The sequence below is a fragment of the Ahaetulla prasina genome, chromosome 1 (genome assembly GCF_028640845.1).
Source record: "Ahaetulla prasina isolate Xishuangbanna chromosome 1, ASM2864084v1, whole genome shotgun sequence".
Classification (NCBI taxonomy): Eukaryota; Metazoa; Chordata; class Lepidosauria; order Squamata; family Colubridae; genus Ahaetulla; species Ahaetulla prasina.
Window position 1 is genome coordinate 369738631 of NC_080539.1, and position 12146 is coordinate 369750776.

At 46.4% G+C, this 12146-nt stretch overlaps 1 protein-coding gene across 3 annotated transcripts in view; it reads right to left on the reverse strand.

Annotated features, from left to right (window-relative positions):
* Window positions 1–3042: 3042 nt before the first annotated feature.
* LOC131188343 (transducin-like enhancer protein 2) overlaps window positions 3043–12146 on the reverse strand; it is an 85453-nt gene continuing 76349 nt past the window's right edge. For all 3 annotated transcript variants that reach the window (XM_058163563.1, XM_058163562.1, XM_058163561.1), the window contains exons 17-20: window positions 11548–11695; window positions 8694–8844; window positions 7586–7662; window positions 3043–3876 (exon numbers count right to left, since the gene is read on the reverse strand). In XM_058163563.1, coding sequence (XP_058019546.1) covers window positions 3769–3876; window positions 7586–7662; window positions 8694–8844; window positions 11548–11695 — 484 coding nt within the window. In that variant the 3' untranslated portion in view covers window positions 3043–3768. The remainder of the gene's footprint in view (window positions 3877–7585; window positions 7663–8693; window positions 8845–11547; window positions 11696–12146) is intronic.

Sequence of the window (12146 nt, forward strand, 5' to 3'; positions counted from 1 at the left end):
TAGGCCCTGACTGGAGAGCCGAAGTTAATAAACTTTACAAGTCCGGTATACCATACAGGTAGTCCTCAATTTATGACTGGTCACTATCTATCTACCTACATCTACCTATAGCTATCTATGTTTCTCTCTCTCTCTCTCTCTCGTCTGTCTATCATATGCCTGTCTGTCTATCATCTCTATCATCTATCTGTCTATCATCTAACTATATAATCATATCATCTGTCTATCATTATCTCTATCATCTATCTGTCTATCATCTATCTATCTGTATGTATCATCTATATGTCTGTCATCTATCCATCTGTCATCTATCCATCTATCTTGGTTATTGTTATTGTTGATCTGTTATCTATAATTTTGAAAAACATTTAAAAAATCAGCAAAGAATATAGGAAAACAAAGGAAATGTCAGACAAAAGACAAGATCAAAGGGCAGACGGGGGGGGGGGGGGGAAGGAATGGCTTCCAGACTTATTTTTTCCTTACAGATAATAGATAAAAACATTCATCTGTCTAACATTAACAACAGTCTCCACTACGTGGATAAACCCATGTCGTTCTAATCTTCAAAACCCCAAATCAAACTTTTGCTTCTCTCGGGGCCTCATAAATAGTCCAAGTGACGTTTCCAATAAGAATTAAAAAGTCTTCTTTAATCAAGACTGTCAGCTTTGCCATTTCTGCCAATTGCATTAGGTAACTAAAAGTCTGGATCTGAAGACGACGCGGGGGACTGGCTTCAGGATCCCTTTTTACCCTGATGAACTTATCTTTTCTTTTATGTACACTGAGAGCATATGCACCAAGACAAATTCCTTGTGTGTCCAATCACACTTGGCCAATAAAATTCTATTCTATTCTATTCTACCCCCAAAATTTCTTGCTTTGTTGATTAGTTGAGATTGGATTTTTGCCTATGTGCTTCAGTAGAACTTCTTCGGTCTGGTTTAGGAGACAAAGGAATTCTCCAGCCAGCATTAACTGACTTTACCTCCCAGAATTCCCCAATCAGAATTAATGTATTTCAACTCCCAGCATTCCCCAATCAGAATTAATAGACTTCAGTTCCCAGAATTCCCCAACCAGCATTAAAGAACTTCAACTCCCGGACTTCCCCAACCAGAATTAATGGACGTCACCTCCCAGAATTCCCCAACCAGAATTAATGGACTTCACCTCCCAGAATTCCCCAACCAGCATTAAAGGACTTCAACTCCCGGAATTCCCCAACCAGCATTAACGGACTTCAACTCCCAGAATTCCCCAACCAGAATTAATGGACGTCACCTCCCAGAATTCCCCAACCAGAATTAATGGACTTCACCTCCCAGAATTCCCCAACCAGCATTAAAGGACTTCAACTCCCGGAATTCCCCAACCAGCATTAAAGAACTTCAACTCCCGGACTTCCCCAACCAGAATTAATGGACGTCACCTCCCAGAATTCCCCAACCAGAATTAATGGACTTCACCTCCCAGAATTCCCCAACCAGCATTAACCAGCATTAACCAGAATTAATGGACGTCACCTCCCAGAATTCCCCAACCAGAATTAATGGACTTCACCTCCCAGAATTCCCCAACCAGCATTAAAGGACTTCAACTCCCGGAATTCCCCAACCAGCATTAAAGGACTTCAACTCCCGGAATTCCCCAACCAGAATTAATGGACGTCACCTCCCAGAATTCCCCAACCAGAATTAATGGACTTCACCTCCCAGAATTCCCCAACCAGCATTAAAGGACTTCACCTCCCAGAATTCCCCAACCAGCATTAACGGACTTCAACTCCCGGAATTCCCCAACCAGCATTAAAGAACTTCAACTCCCGGACTTCCCCAACCAGAATTAATGGACATCACCTCCCAGAATTCCCCAACCAGAATTAATGGACTTCACCTCCCAGAATTCCCCAACCAGCATTAAAGGACTTCAACTCCCGGAATTCCCCAACCAGCATTAAAGGACTTCAACTCCCGGAATTCCCCAACCAGAATTAATGGACGTCACCTCCCAGAATTCCCCAACCAGAATTAATGGACTTCACCTCCCAGAATTCCCCAACCAGCATTAAAGGACTTCACCTCCCAGAATTCCCCAACCAGCATTAACGGACTTCAACTCCCAGAATTCCCCAATCAGAATTAACGGACTTCCAGAATTCCCCAACCAGCATTAACGGACTTCACTTCCCAGAATTCCCTCGACCAGCATTAACCAGAATTCTGGGAGTCCACAAATCTTCAAGTTGCCAAGAATAAGTAAATACTATTCTAATACATCGTCCATAAAAGTTTGGTTTAAAAAAAAAAAAAAAAAGCTTTATAATTTTTACGTATTTTTATGTTTATTTTCCCTCTATTCACGTAACATTTGGAAAGATCTTTCCATAAACACTTTGAGCTAACAAATGTTTGCACATTATGTTCAAAAGTGCAAAAAAGAACATCGGAGGCATGCATCTCTGGTTCTCACGTTGCCGAATAGCAACAACCATCATAATCTGGGCTACTGGCCTTACTGACCAGGATTTGTGAGAATCAGTGGCCAGTGTTAATGTTGGTTGGATTCTCATCATGTGCTTAACCAAGTCAGTGGTGGAGATTCTTGTGTGGTCCTGTTAACCTGGTGGGTGTTTGGAGAAGCAGAAGACAGGTTTAACTTTAAGTCAAGGTAATTATGAATCAAATTAACCAGAGTCAGCCAAAGCAGACAATCGAGAAATAATGGCCTAGAACCGTGATGGCAAACTTATGGCACGTGTGCTACAGGTGGCATGCGTAGCCATATCAGTGGGCACACGAGTTCAGCTCCAGCACGCACCGGCCAGCTGATTTTCAGGCCTTCTGGGCCCACTAGAAGTAGGGAAACAGGCTGTTTCCTGCCTCTGAAGGGGTTGGGGAAGGCCCGTTTTTCTCTCTCACCTGGCTCCAGAGCCTTTTTATGAGCCTGGGGAGGACAGCCTTCCCCCACCCCCAAGGCCCTCCGGAAGCTAGAAACTGCCCGTTTGCCAACTTCTGGTTAGACAGGAAGTGACTTTTTTGCTGTCCCCAGCCTCCAGAGCCTTTCTGACCAACCGGACATTGGCAAACGGGCAGTTTCTGGCCTCTGGAGGGCCTCCAGGCGTGTGGGAAAGGCCTTTCTCGCCCTCCCCAGACTCATAGAGAGGCTCTGGAATCTCTGGGTACAGCAAACAGCTGTAAATGTGGATCAGGTCAAAAGTAGTTATTGGTGACATGACCACAGGGTTGAAGAAGAAGTTGCAACTTCGAAACCAGGTCATAAGTTTCAGGGGCTGTCGTAACTTTGAGCAGTTATTAAGCAACCGGCCATAAATCAGAAATCTATCTCCGAGGTGTACATGCAGCCCTTTTTTGCTTGCACCCAAAAATGAAAATATGGACTGCAATATTCAGGCGGCCAGAATATGGGCGGGGCTCCGCTGAGCCTGATGTTGGATTGGCCGCTCAGCTTGTCAAACATAATTTTGAGGTGATCTTCTGGGAGATAATGAAAAGATTTTGCTCCATTGGGGATCTGAAAGGAAACACACACACCCCCAACTTGCTTCTTGAGGGAAGAAAAATATCTTCCTGAGACTCTCAGCTCTTTTTAAGTTTCTAGTCCTCGTGCGTCTGCAAGGAGGGTTGGAAGCGCAAAGGCCGTTTCGGCACCGCAGTCTCCGAAGCCAGCGGGGGAAATGCATTTTCCCAGGGAATGGAAAGCGTTTGGACCTCCCTCCTAGCCATCCAAAGTGAGGAAGGTGGCTCAGTAGATCAGTTCGTAAACTGTGGCTTTCTTGTCTCCTGAGCCGGTCACGATAAACTTGTCATTAGCCGAGATGTCGCAGCTCAGAACTGAGGAAGATTCTTTGGACTGCAAAAAGAAAGCAGGGAGAAAACAGACTCGCCAGATTTTCACAAGACATCTTGCTTGACAATGCCAGTTATTGGCGTCTCCTTTTGGCAACCTAGAACTTCTGCTAGTGACTGGCCCAAAGTCACCCAGCCAACTTTCAGGGCTAAGGCAGAACTAGAATTTACTGACTCCCAGTTTCTAGCCTGGTACCTTAATCACTCGACCAGTGATGGCTAACCTTTTCTGGACCCAGTGCCCAAAATGTGCACACACATTCCTGAACCCCCAAAATGCAATGCACATGCAGCCCCAGTGCATGCGCCCTGCCCCTGTGCATGCACAAGCATCCCCCTGCATGCATCCCACCCACCCCTGCGCATGCGCAGCAGAGACACCTCAACCAACTGGCCGGCAGGAGGCATGCGCGCATGCACGGTGGAGCTGAACTGGCGCAATGGCTCACGTGCCCAGAGAGGGCGCTGCATGCCACCTGTGGTGCGCATGCCATAGGTTCACCATCACGGCACTAGACCAAACTCTTAAATAGAGAAGAAAGCGGTCACCAGGAGAAGGAGAGTTCTAGTCCCGTCGTCAGTATGAAAGCTATCTGAGTGACTTTGAGCCACTCGCCAGCAGACGGTGGGTTCTAGTCCCAAATTAGGCATAAAAACCAGCTAGGTGACTCTGAGCCAATCACTAGGAGATGGGGAATTCTAGTCCTGCACCTTAGGCATGAAATCTGGCTAAGTGACTTAGGGCCAATCACCAGGAGCCGGTGAGTTCTAGTCCCACCTTAGGCATGAAAGAGAGCTGGGTGACTTTGGGCCAATCACCAGGAGTCGGTGAGTTCTAGTCCCACTTTAGGCATGAAAGAGAGCTGGGTGACTTTGGGCCAATCACCAGGAGTCGGTGAGTTCTAGTCCCACCTTAGGCATGAAAGAGAGCTGGGTGACTTTTGGCCAATCACCAGGAGTCGGTGAGTTCTAGTCCCGCCTTAGGCATGAAAGTAGGGTGGTGACTTTGGGCCAATCACCAGGAGTCAGTGAGTTCTAGTCCCACTTTAGGCATGAAAGAGAGCTGGGTGACTTTGGGCCAATCACCAGGAGTCGGTGAGTTCTAGTCCCACCTTAGGCATGAAAGAGAGCTGGGTGACTTTGGACCAATCACCAGGAGTCAGTGAGTTCTAGTCCCACCTTAGGCATGAAAGAGAGCTGGGTGACTTTCGGCCAATCACCAGGAGTCGGTGAGTTCTAGTCCCACTTTAGGCATGAAAGAGAGCTGGGTGACTTTGGGCCAATCTCCAGGAGTCGGTGAGTTCTAGTCCCGCCTTAGGCATGAAAGTAGGGTGGTGACTTTGGGCCAATCACTAGGAGACTGGGAGTTCTAGTCCTGCCTTAGGCATGAAAGCCAGGTCAATCCCTGTTTCTCAGCCCAACTCACCTCACAAGTTTGTTATTGTAGGGAACAGAGGAGGAGGGAGGAGTATTAGATAAATTAGTCACCTTAAGTTGTGATACAAATAATTAAATTAAATCGCTAGCATATCCATAGTTCGGCCAAAAGTTAGATGTCTAAAATGATGCCCGAATATTAGTGCAGAAGGAGAAGTCACATCTTCTATGAGTCTCTAGAGCTTCTCAGTCTTCCAGGTTGTCCCAAAGGTGCTTTTTCTGGAGGCAACTGGACTTTCTGGTTTTGTTGTTTTGTTTTTCTTTGAAGAGGTTTCGCTTCTCATCCAAGAAGCTTCTTCAGCTCTGGCAGGATAGCGGCGAATGGAAGGATTGGTCATTTGCATCCCTTTAGAGGATCCTTGAAGCACTTGGAGGTTTATCTGAGGCCTCAGGATCACCTGAGTGGTGCAAATGGTTCCTGAAGTCTGCAATTTTCTCCTCTGGAAATCCATTCCTAACTCCCACGCCATTCCAAGGGCGTTCATCCCTAATTGTATAGCTAAATATCTGTAGAGATTCTCAGTCATCCAGGTCGTGGTTGTCCCAAATAGAATTTGGGATGAACTCAGTGGTGGGTTGCTCCCGGTTTGCTCCGGTTCTGTAGAGCCGGTAGTAAAACTTTGCTGGCGTTCGGAGAACCGGTGGTAATGGCTGGCTGGCCACGCCCCCAAACTGGTTCTCCAATCATCAGAGGTGGGTTTTTTTAACTTTTAAAAGCCTCTTTTCTTCAGCCAAAAAGGGGCTTTTAAAAGGAAAAAAAAAAGCCCCTTCTGATGATCGTGTGGCTGAGCAGGGATCCTCAGAGGAGCATTTTAAAAACTTTTTTTCTCTGGCCCACCCAATGCCCCCTCCTCACTTACTTAATTAAGCAAGCTCCTTTCAGGCTCGCTTTCCTTCGGCGTCTCCAATCAGTTTCATTGTCTGGAAGGCAGATTCAGTTGCAGCTAATGTAATTGATTGGAGTTCCCCAGGAACTCTGGGAGTTGAAGTCCACAAATCTGCCTGGAATCCATTACTCAGCCAAATGCTTTGCTGGCTGAGGAACTCTGGGAGTTGAAGTCCCCAAACTTTAAAGTTATAAGGTTGGAGACCCCGATCTAAAAAATGTAAATAAAATAACAACATATTTGTGCAGCTTTCTGAGATTTGGTGTGTTTCTGTAGTGTTTCACTCTAACTACACAAACACCCAGAATCTCACAAAGCTGTATGTGGCATTTTGTGTGTGTGAGTCTGTTGTGTTGTGTTGTGTTGTGTTGTGTGTGTGTGTAAAGTGTGAAACTTGGTTTTTGAGCTTTTTGTGGCTTTGTGAGGTTCCTGCTTGTTGCAGGGGCCCTTTTGGGTGAAGTGCAGCCGCTTTTACATTGTGTGTGAGTCAGTTGTGTTGTGTTGTGTTGTGTGTGTGTAAAGTGTGAAATTTGGTTTTTGGTACCTCTTATTGTTTTGTATACTTTATTATTTTTATTATTTATTGTTATTAGCGACGCCCACCCAGTCACATGATGGCCAAGCTACTCTCACCCAGTCACATGACCACCAAACCATGCCCAGTGTCACATGACCGCCAAGCCACGCCCACAAAATAAGCTACACCCACAGAACCGGTGATAAAAAAATTTAGAACCCACCCCTGGATGAACCCCCTTGGAATGGTGTGGGAGTAGGAATGGATTTCCAGAGGAAAAATTGCAGATTACAGGAACCAGGAGCACCACTCAGGTGACCCTGAGGACACAGATAAAATAATAATAATAATAATATTTTAATTTGTATACCGCCCTTCTCCCGAAGGACTCAGGGCGGTGAACAATCAAATAAAATACAAACACAGACAGATACAATATTAAAAACAGCCCTTAAAAAACTTATTCAATTTGTCGAAAAAATTTAAAATACAAATTACACCCATAAAATTTACAGAAATTTAAAACCCAATTAAATTAAATTAAAATTTTAAAAACTCCAAGTGGCCTCAACGACCCTCTCAAAGGATGGAAATGACCAGCTGTCTGCAAGGAATATCAATCCTTCCGTTCCCCACCATCCAGTCAAAGCTGTAGAAGCTTCTTGGACGAGAAGTGAAACACCTTTGGGACACGTCTTCTATGGTAGCTCTAACAAGCGAGCCAGACTGCAAACCTAGGTCCTCTTAAAACCCAACTGGGGCTGAATCGTGCGGGTCTCCTCTCCATCCAGATATCCCCACGATCGTTTTGTATTTTCTGCAGGGAGCGAAAGCTTTCAGCCAGCAGCTGCGCAACCTTCGGTCTCCGTTACCTGAAAGATGCTGGCACCGTAGGGAGCCCGCCACGCGTTAAGTAGATTATCTTTGCCGGTGCTGATAAACCATTTGCCTGCAGCGAGAGAGGAGAGGAAAAACAGGGAAGGGATCCGATCTGGGTGCATGAAAATTACAGATGAGAGAGAGAGAGAGAGAGAGAGAGCGCCTTCTGAGATCCCAGGAGCCATTTAAGGGTCCTCGATCAGGGGTGGGCTTCAAAAATTTTAGCAAGGGGTTCTCTGCCCGGTTGCTGGGTGGGCGTGGCCATGGTGGGCGTGGCCTAGTCAGCCTCCTCCACCATGGTGGGGGAGGTCGTTTTTGCCTTCCCCAGGCTCCGGAGGCTTTCCTCGAGCCTCCGGGAGGACAAAAACGGCCTCCCCAAGCTCCAGGGGCTCTCTGGAGGCCGGAAATGGGCCCGTTTTTCCCGAACTTCCAGTAGGCCCGTTTTTCGCCCTCCCCGAGCCTCTGTGCGTGGCCTGCACTTACCTGCATCCAAAAACCTGCATCCAAAATGGGCCGCGTGGGGACTCCTGGGAGGAGCGGAGCGGGGTGGGAGGGGCCAGCCAGGAGTAGGATTTGGGGGTTCTCCAAACGGCGCAGAATCTTAGCTAGAGGTTCTCGCAAACCCCCAGCAGCCCCACCCCTGTCCTTGATGTACAATCATCCATTTAGCGACCGCTTGAAGTTACAAGTGTCAGGGCTCCAAGTAATAACTCCATCAAAAAGCAGAACTCCGAGGCAGGCATATTCCTCAAAGAACAGTTTTATTGGAGATATCATATTGGCACAAATGGTTGAAAGCCGGCTCTGAAAGTTCCGGCGGATTAAAAAGTGAAAGCTCCCCTTTCCCCCAAATCATTAGGTCGTAATGCAATTGTCGTAAATGTGAAAAATGCTCCTAAGTCACTTTTTTTTCAGTGCCGTTGTAGCTGCAAACGGTCACTAAGTGAACGGTTGGAAGTCAAGGACCAGCTGTGCTTTCCTGCATTTTATCGTGGTTTGCGACTGTGACTTGGCTGAGCGGGTTGTGCGAATGCAACCAGGGTGGCGACAGATGGGATTTGGAAGGATGCCTGCCTCGTCTTTCTTACCCACGCAACCTACCACAGGAAGCGAACTTCAGGGAGAGGACGCAGCTCTCGTGAAGGTGCAGCTGGTACTTCTCCGATTTCGTCACGTGGAGGATTTCCACGTTGCTGCTCTCCATCCCCACCGCCAGCCACTCTCCCGTGGGGCAGTAGCCCAGGGAAAAGATCTGCAGGGAAAGGAGGGAGATGGGTGAGAAGGAAGGAACGAAGGAAGGAAGGAAGGAAGGGGAAAGGAAAAAAGAACAAAGAACAAAGGAAGGGAGAGAGAGAGAGAGAGAGAAAGAAAGAAAGAGAGCGAGAAAGAAAGAAAAAGAGAAATAAAGATGAAAAAAGGAAAAAGGAAGGAAGGAAAGAGTGAGAGAGAGAGAGAGAAAGAAGGAAGGAAGGAGAAAAAAGAGAAAGAGAGAAAGTAGAAAGAAAGAAAGGAAGAAGAAAAGGAAAAAAATGAAGGAAGGGAGAGAGGGAGAGAAAGAAAGAGAAAGGAAGGAAGGAAGGAAGGAAGGAAGGAAGGAAGGAAGGAAGGAAGGAAGGAAGGAAGGAAAAAAGAGAAATAAAGAAGAAAAAAGGAAAAAGGAAGGAAGGAAAGAAAGAAAGAAAGAGAGAGAGAAAGAAGGAAGGAAGGAAGAAGAAAAAAGAGAGAAAGAAAGAAAAGGAAGGAAGAAGAAAGGAAAGGAAAAAATGAAGGAAGGGAGAGAGAGAAAAAGAAAGAGAGTGAGATAGAAAGAAAAAAGAGAAAGAAGGAAGGAAGGAAAGAAGAAGAAAGGAAAAATGAAATAAGGAAGGAATGGAGAGAGAGAAAGAGAGAGAGAGAGAGAGAAAGAAAGAAAGAAAGGAAGGCAGGAAGGAAGGAAGGAAGGAAGGAAGGAAGAAAAAGAAAAAGAAAAGAAAGAAAGAAAAGAAAGCAAGAAAGAAAGAAGAAGAAGAAGAAGAAGAAGGAAGGAAGGAAGGAAGGAAGGAAGAAGGAAGGAAGGAAGGAAGGAAGGAAAAAGAGAAATAAAGAAGAAAGGAAAAGGAAGGAAAGAAAGAAAAGAAAGAGAGAGAGAAAGAAGGAAGGAAAAAGAGAAAGAGAGAAAGAAAGAAAGGAAGGAAGAAGAAAGGAAAAAGAAAAAGAACGAAGGAAGGGAGAGAGAAAAAAGAAAGAGAGTGAGATAGAAAGAAAAAGAGAAAGAAGGAAGGAAGGAAAGAAGAAGAAAGGAAAAATGAAATAAGAAGGAAGGAACGGAGAGAGAAAGAGAGAGAGAGAGAGAGAAAGAAAGAAAGGAAGGAAGGAAGGAAGGAAGGAAGGAAGGAAGGAAGGAAGGAAGGAAGGAAGAAAAAAAAAGAAAAAGAAAGAAAGAAAGAAAGAAAGAAAGAAAGAAAGAAAGAAAGAAAGATGGAAACAGTTGAAAGGTTTGAGGGACAGCATGGTGCATTTGAAACACACAAAGCAAAATCCACAACCAAAGAGTCTAGTCCTCATGCCTGAAAAGTTAACAGCAGGAGAAGGGTTCATTTACATATTAATTAGGTTCATTCAAAATCAAGTGGTTACACTCTTACAATATGCTAAATGTAGGTTTTTTTTAAAAAAAATACTTGGCTTATTTTGGGGAAGGGAGTGACTGACGGGGTTATTGGAAGTCAGCCCTTGATCACTGGGGAAGCCGGTAGGAAGTTGAAAGTTGTAATATGAAGTCCTCAATTAATGACCCCCGTGGTCATTGTTTAACAATGGCAGTTACGACTGTCCGAACGGTTATCGATGAACAGCACGGCCACGTGATGTTTCAACATACAACCGCCTCACTTAACAACAGAGTTCCCAGTCCCAATTGCTGTCCTTAAATGAGGACCACCCATAATTACAGCAGTCCTTCCCTTACTTACCGCCTTCTTTAGCAACCGTTTGTTGAAGTCGCAATGGTATAAAACAAAGCTTCACAGCAGGCTGCCGATATACATAATTCATGAAGAACGCGGAAGCAAAAATGGATAAAGACTATTGCTTGACATAGTGTAAGCCACCCGGAGTCTTCGGAGAAGGGCGGGATATAAATGCAAATTTTTTAAAAAAATTGCAATCTGAGAGGATGGGGGGTGTCACAAAATATCCTGGTTCAAGACCACAAATGTTTTCCTCCACCATCAAATGGGAGGTGAGATGGTAAGCCCGTTGAAGTCATGTGATTTTTTCCACTTAGCGACGGAGTTGCCGGTCCCATTATGATCGCTAAATGAGGATCGGCGGTTTGTCCAATATCGGTGTGCCAAGATCCCGCCCCTTCCCTGGGCTGATTGGTTGCCATAGCTGATCCCACCCAGTCAAAGGCCCTTGTTCTGTCCCCCTTTGCCTCCGTCCGAGTGATGGCTTAATTAGGCAGCACTATCAGCTCTGGCAGCAAACTAGCGAGCGTCTGCCAAGTGTCTCTGTTATCTCCCTCGATGCCGATGAGTCACCCAGGAACAAAAAGTACTTCAGCTCTTACAGTTGATTTGCCTGCTACGAAGAGGCACAGCAGCTCTTGCTGCCTTTATATCCTGTGGGGTGTGGCTCCATGACTCAGCACTTCCTAGGCCTGCCCCACCCCTGCTTCTGTTGTTCCCGCCTCTCCTGCCTACGAAACCTAGGGTCCAGCCAGGCCTGATTGCCATCAGCTGGGTCTGGAGGCGTGGCCTGGGGGGGGAGAGTCAGGGGACGGAGGCCTCGTTATCTCTTCCACCTGGCCTGCCTCTGGCTCCTGGAGCTGAGCCAGGGAAGCCGGAGCTCCTGTGGTAAGTCCTGACAGCCCTTCCCCCTCACTTTCCAAGTCACTTTCTGGCAGCAGGCCCGGCTCGGGGGGCGCAGATACAATAGCCATCCATCAAAAGTCTCCACCCCTTCCCCAGCTGACCTGCGAGGTGAAGTCGTGTTGCTGCAGCTGTCGGCCTTCGCGGAGGTCCCAGCATCGGACGGTGTTGTCCAAACCGCCGGTCCAAAGTTTGGTGCCGTAATTGGAGATATCAATGCAGCTCGCCCCGTCCGTGTGACCTTGGAACTGCCTGCAAAGGGAGGCAGAAACCCAGCAAGAACTCCTCTTATTTATTTTTATTAAATCATAATACTGTCATAAATCTGAACTAAACCCCGCACTGGCAACTGGAAGGGCATCTGGCCAGTAAATACTCAGCTCCATTCACTCAGTAAACACTCAGCCCAGACTCCACCCTGCAAGAGATTATGGGGTCGTTAAAAGAAGATGATAATACTCTCATAAATAAAGGTAATTTATAAATCACGGTCACGCTCTATTTACAATTGTCGTGACTTAAGGCAACCTCTGTTAGATAACACGAGAAATACTTGTATTTGCTTTGGGGCTGGTCAGTGGTGGGTTTCAAATTTTTTTTCCACTGGTTGTGGGTGTGGCTTGGTGGGCGTGGCATGGCTTGGTGGGCGTGGTTTGGTGGGCGTGGCAGGGGAAGGATACTGTAAAATCTCTATTCCCTCCCC